The sequence below is a fragment of the Habropoda laboriosa genome, unplaced genomic scaffold (genome assembly GCF_001263275.1).
Source record: "Habropoda laboriosa isolate 0110345459 unplaced genomic scaffold, ASM126327v1 scaffold5, whole genome shotgun sequence".
NCBI classification, from domain to species: Eukaryota; Metazoa; Arthropoda; class Insecta; order Hymenoptera; family Apidae; genus Habropoda; species Habropoda laboriosa.
In genome coordinates, this window is record NW_017100161.1 from 3,164,680 (window position 1) to 3,169,443 (window position 4,764).

The window sequence follows — 4,764 nt, forward strand, 5'->3', positions numbered from 1 at the left end:
TTCCTTTTTCTTTTTTTCCTCTTCTTCTTTTTCGCCGCCGCCGCCGCGGTTTGCGTAATACCATCGTCGGGTTATTAAAGCGCTCATCGCGGAGCTCCTCCTTCCGAGCCCCGCCATATCTCGCGGAAGCGGCTCGTGAAATTATCTAATATCCTGCATACGCAATGTCCACGAAACGCGGGAGATCGCGGAGCGCGATTACCACGCGGCGAAACCGTACGAAAATCCACCCAATTTTTCCTCGCCTAAGGTGAAAATCAAGACCGAGGTGCTGGACGAGATAGAGAACTTCTCGGCCAACGACGAGCTGGATGTCGAACTCTGTTACGAGCAGGAGTTGGAGAAGGAGAGACATGCTCGCCAGGATGATTTTTCTGTGTACGAGAAATGCAGGGGAAGGATTTTCACTTTGGGTATCAGAGACGTTACCTTGGACGCTTACGCAGATTTCAAGGAGTACATGGAAGCTTTGGCGAGTGGGAGAAGCTTGATATGCAGCGTGTGCAGGACAGAGTTCCCTGATGAAGCGGAGTTCAAGACGCATATGGTCGGGCACAGCTATGGGAAGCTGTTTCAGTGTGGGCTTTGTGGAAAACAATTTTCACGGTAGGAAATGTGTAAATTTCGAGATGGGAATTGGTACCTGGTTGTTAAACCACTATTTAAACAATTTCTACTTTCTCGTGTGAATGTTCGTCAGGTAATCTGTATTCGAAATTTTGCAATATCCAGTAGGTAAATGTAAGCGTTTAAATTAGAGAATGTTCCGGATTTTTGGGAATTTTTTAACTAACACACTTTGCAAGAAAATACGAATAAATTTGAAACTCTACTTTCTCATATCAAGATCGTCAGCGTTGAAGGATCACCTGAGGCTCCACGAGTCCTTCAAAGCGTTCATATGCAGGCACTGCAGCCTTCGATTTCAGGTACGACTTTCCCCCATTTCCCACCTTCTTCTCCTCTCTACAATTTCTTCTTCTCCGTTCCTCTTCCGCACAACAAGATCGAATGAATTGTCATTTCGGAACGCACGCGAATTCCAGCAGAGGGACCAGCTGAGGACGCACCAGGCGGAGGCGCACTCGTATCGCAGATCGTACGAGTGCGGCGTGTGCAAGAAGAAGCTGCTCCATCGACAGTCGTTGCGTGATCACAAGCTGATGCACACGAACGTGAAACCCTTCGAGTGCTCCGTCTGCAAGAAGAGGTTCCTCAGACCGAGCAGCCTCAGGGCTCACATGATCGTTCACACCGCGGATTCCCCGTTCGAGTGTGATCTTTGTCCCGCCAAGTTCAAGAGGTCCTCCGTCCTCAAGACTCACAAGCTCACGCATACCGGGGTTAGAAGGTTCGAGTGCGACATCTGCAAGCACCGGTTCCACCTCAAGGGAGCTCTGAAGCACCATATTCTGTCGCATTACGGTGAGAATTTTGCAGTATTTCGTAAAATTTTGCGTCGGTGGTTCAGAGATTCTCGATTCGTTCTCTATTGACCCTTATGTCAATAACCGGGTACACTTTTGCATAATTCTCCCTTAAAGTATTTGATCTTCCAGGTAAAAGATTGAGATACCCGGCCAGATCGTTGCTATTTCGCACATTTCCTATCCGTGTTTGCCTCAAGTTTCCAATTACTGAAATTACTGAAATTGGACGATAAAGTAGACGACAATTGTGGTTATTGACATAAGGGTTAACAGGAGGATCGTTCAATAAATAGAAAGGCAAAGAGCTGTAGTTCAAGAAGTACGACTTTTCAAAATCACAAGTGGGTATTTAAAACAGCTGTTAGAGGACTATTTCGGTATATTTGAAAAAGGTAAAGAGATCTAGTTGAAAGAATATCTAAATAAGAAATACGATTTTTTAAAGTGACAAGTTAAAACAGCTGCTCGAGGACTATTTTAGTATATTTGAAAACTAACTGAAAAGTTAAGAAATTAGGCTTGGAGGCTCTGCCTCATTTGCGTAATAATCTAGGTTTCGTACAGTTGGATATCTTTTTGGTTTATCTCCTCGCTCATTGAACGATCCTAGTGAATGCACTCGCTGGTTACTCACAATGTTATTCTCACGTTCGATTCTCAAAATGGACTGCTTTCTCACTGACTCGCGAACGCATCTTCCGCACAATATATCCTTGCACTCTCACATTCTCTCCCGCTCTGTTACTCTACTCCTCTCGCTCTTTTCAGACATTCTTAAAAGACACCCAGTCACGTCTGACTCGTTACAAACGAGAAACCACCCTTTTTTTTTTTTCAATTTTGAACCAACTTCCTCCAACCTCGGCGCACCAAAATTTCGTAAATCGAGTACCACGATGAATACTGAATATTTAAAAAGTCGATCTCTCTTCTACCGTAAAACATACTTCAGCTAAATCACAATATTTCCCACTTCGCTAACCCAGAACCTCTAATTTCCACGTGTGAACCAGCATCGCCTAATACTAATTGTAAAATCAAGTTCAACATACTCCAGACAAAGTGCACACCTACCCACCGAACCTCTTCAAATTACAATTTTTAATCTGAAAACCAATAGCTAAATATCTTCAACACGACGGCGAATTTAACGAAGTCAGACACAGGCCTCAATGTGAATATTCTCACAAAGAAGAAGAAGAAGAAGAAGGAATAGGCGGGCGTCGCAAGAGTACAGACGCGTAATATAGAAACTGCTTCTTTGCACGAAGCCACCGAACACAACTTCCTCCGTCGCGGCTTTTGCTTTCTCATATAAATTCGAGGTCGGGTATTGAGACATAAAAATCGCGAGATAAGCGTGCCAGCCACTTACGCCATCGTGTTACACCGGTTAACCGACACAAAAAAAAAAAGGAAGAAGAAGAAGAGAGAAAGAGAGAAGAGGAGAGGGGTAAAGAAGAAGACGGTGGTCCGTATTAATTAGAAAATCAAGGTTTACCGGTGTTACACGGCTGCCAATTAACCATTTCTCGTCACGATGGGGGTTTCACGGTGTTCCGTGATGTACGATAGACGTGTGTAGTTAAACGGCGATAACGTTTCGGTTGTAAACGCTCGAATATAATAGGGAAGAGGCTGGTCGTTTAAGAATCGCTTCCAACTTTTAATATTTTTCTTCCCTCTTCTCTTCTCTTCTTTCTTTTTTTTTCGTTCGCTCTTCTGTTTCGTCATTTGCCTCCTTCGCGTGTTTGCATTTTACGAGTACTGACAAGTGGAACGATGGTCAATTAAGAAAATCACGCTGCCGGTTTCCGGGTATAAAACGTGATTCGCTAGCGTTCGCTGGTAATTTCGTACAGGGTTTCATGTGTTTCGTTTGTTCGAGGATTAAGGATTTTTTAAACAGGGATTTGGAGTATGTTTTATGGTGAATGAGTTCGAGGAGATCTATGCTAGAGTGGAATATTCGAAGTGGAGTGCGATGATAAATAAATTTAAGCAATCTCTTGCACTTTTTAGCAATTATTTTCTCTTTACACACTGAAAATTTATAGGGCTCGAGTGGTAAACGATATAAGTGCCAAAATTTTCACCTTTGACCTCGCCTTTTCTCTCCTGGAAAATTCAAATTTCCCCTCTAAATCTATAAAAATATAGCACTCGAGTGACAAGCAACGTAAGTGCCAAAATTTTCACCTTTGACCTCGCTTATATAGCATTAAAGTGATAAACCGTATAAGTGCCAAAATTTTCACCTTTGACCTCGCTTATATAGCATTAAAGTGATAAACCGTATAAGTGCCAAAATTGTCACCTTTGTCCTCGCTTTTTTTCTCCTTTTGAAAAATTCAAATTTCCCCTCTAAATTTACAAAGATATAGAGTTCGAGTGATAAACGACGCAAGTGCCAAAACATTCACCTTTGACCTCGCCTTTTCTCTCCTAGAAAATTCAAATTTCCCTTCTAAATCCACAAAGATACAACGTCCAGGTGATAAACGACATAAGCGCCAAAATTTTCACCTTTGCCCTAGCTTTTTCCCTCCAGAAAATTGAAATGTTTGCAAATTCACAGTTTTACCATTCGAAAGACGATATCGAAAGTTATAAAAATAAATTTTCACGGTAAAAAATTGAACGCAACAACATGTTTGATTTGCAGGAGTGAGGCCGTACAAGTGCGAGGACTGCGGAAAATGTTACAGGAGGTCCTGGGGCCTGAAGGTGCACAGGTACCGTCACACAGGTGTGAAACAGTTCGAGTGCGACCTGTGTAAGTCTCGGTTCAGCGTGAAAACGAAGCTTGCCAAGCACATTTACGGGCACACCGGGGAGAAACCGTACAAGTGCGATTTTTGTGCTCGCCAATATGGCGAACGGTACCAGCTGAAGGCACACAAATGCGTTCCATCAATCGGGAACCAATCGAAAATGAAAATCGACCGACCCTTTCCCGATTCAGTCACGCAGATCGTCCTCTTGCGTCCTAAATCTACGAACAGCTTCTTAGATTCGGATATGAAAAATCGGTGATTATTTTTGCAACATAGACAATGGCGAAAAAATCTCAATTCTGAAGAATTCGTTAATCGATAGGTAGCATAAGATAATTTATTCATCGGTGTATCGGTGCATTCTGATTATCTAAGTAGAAAATTGCCCAATTCAATTAAACATTACTTCATTTCTCATTCCTCTAATATTATTATAGAAATCTCTCTATTGTATCGATAATTATTCCACTGTACATTTCTATTGTATCAATAACTACTTCGACTTGAATAAAAACTCACTTATAGAAGCGAAACTCTAGCCCAAATTTAAATACCAG

The 4,764-nt window shown here is 42.3% G+C and overlaps 1 protein-coding gene across 1 annotated transcript in view; it reads left to right on the top strand.

The window, feature by feature from the left end:
- The window catches only part of LOC108577576 (zinc finger protein 100-like), a 4,880-nt gene extending 414 nt beyond the window's left edge, over positions 1 to 4,466 (top strand). Inside the window, exons 2-5 of the mRNA XM_017940762.1 lie at positions 251 to 606; positions 848 to 929; positions 1,047 to 1,425; positions 4,096 to 4,466. Of these exons, the coding sequence (XP_017796251.1) occupies positions 251 to 606; positions 848 to 929; positions 1,047 to 1,425; positions 4,096 to 4,466 (1,188 nt within the window). The remainder of the gene's footprint in view (positions 1 to 250; positions 607 to 847; positions 930 to 1,046; positions 1,426 to 4,095) is intronic.
- The last annotated feature ends 298 nt before the right edge of the window (positions 4,467 to 4,764 follow it).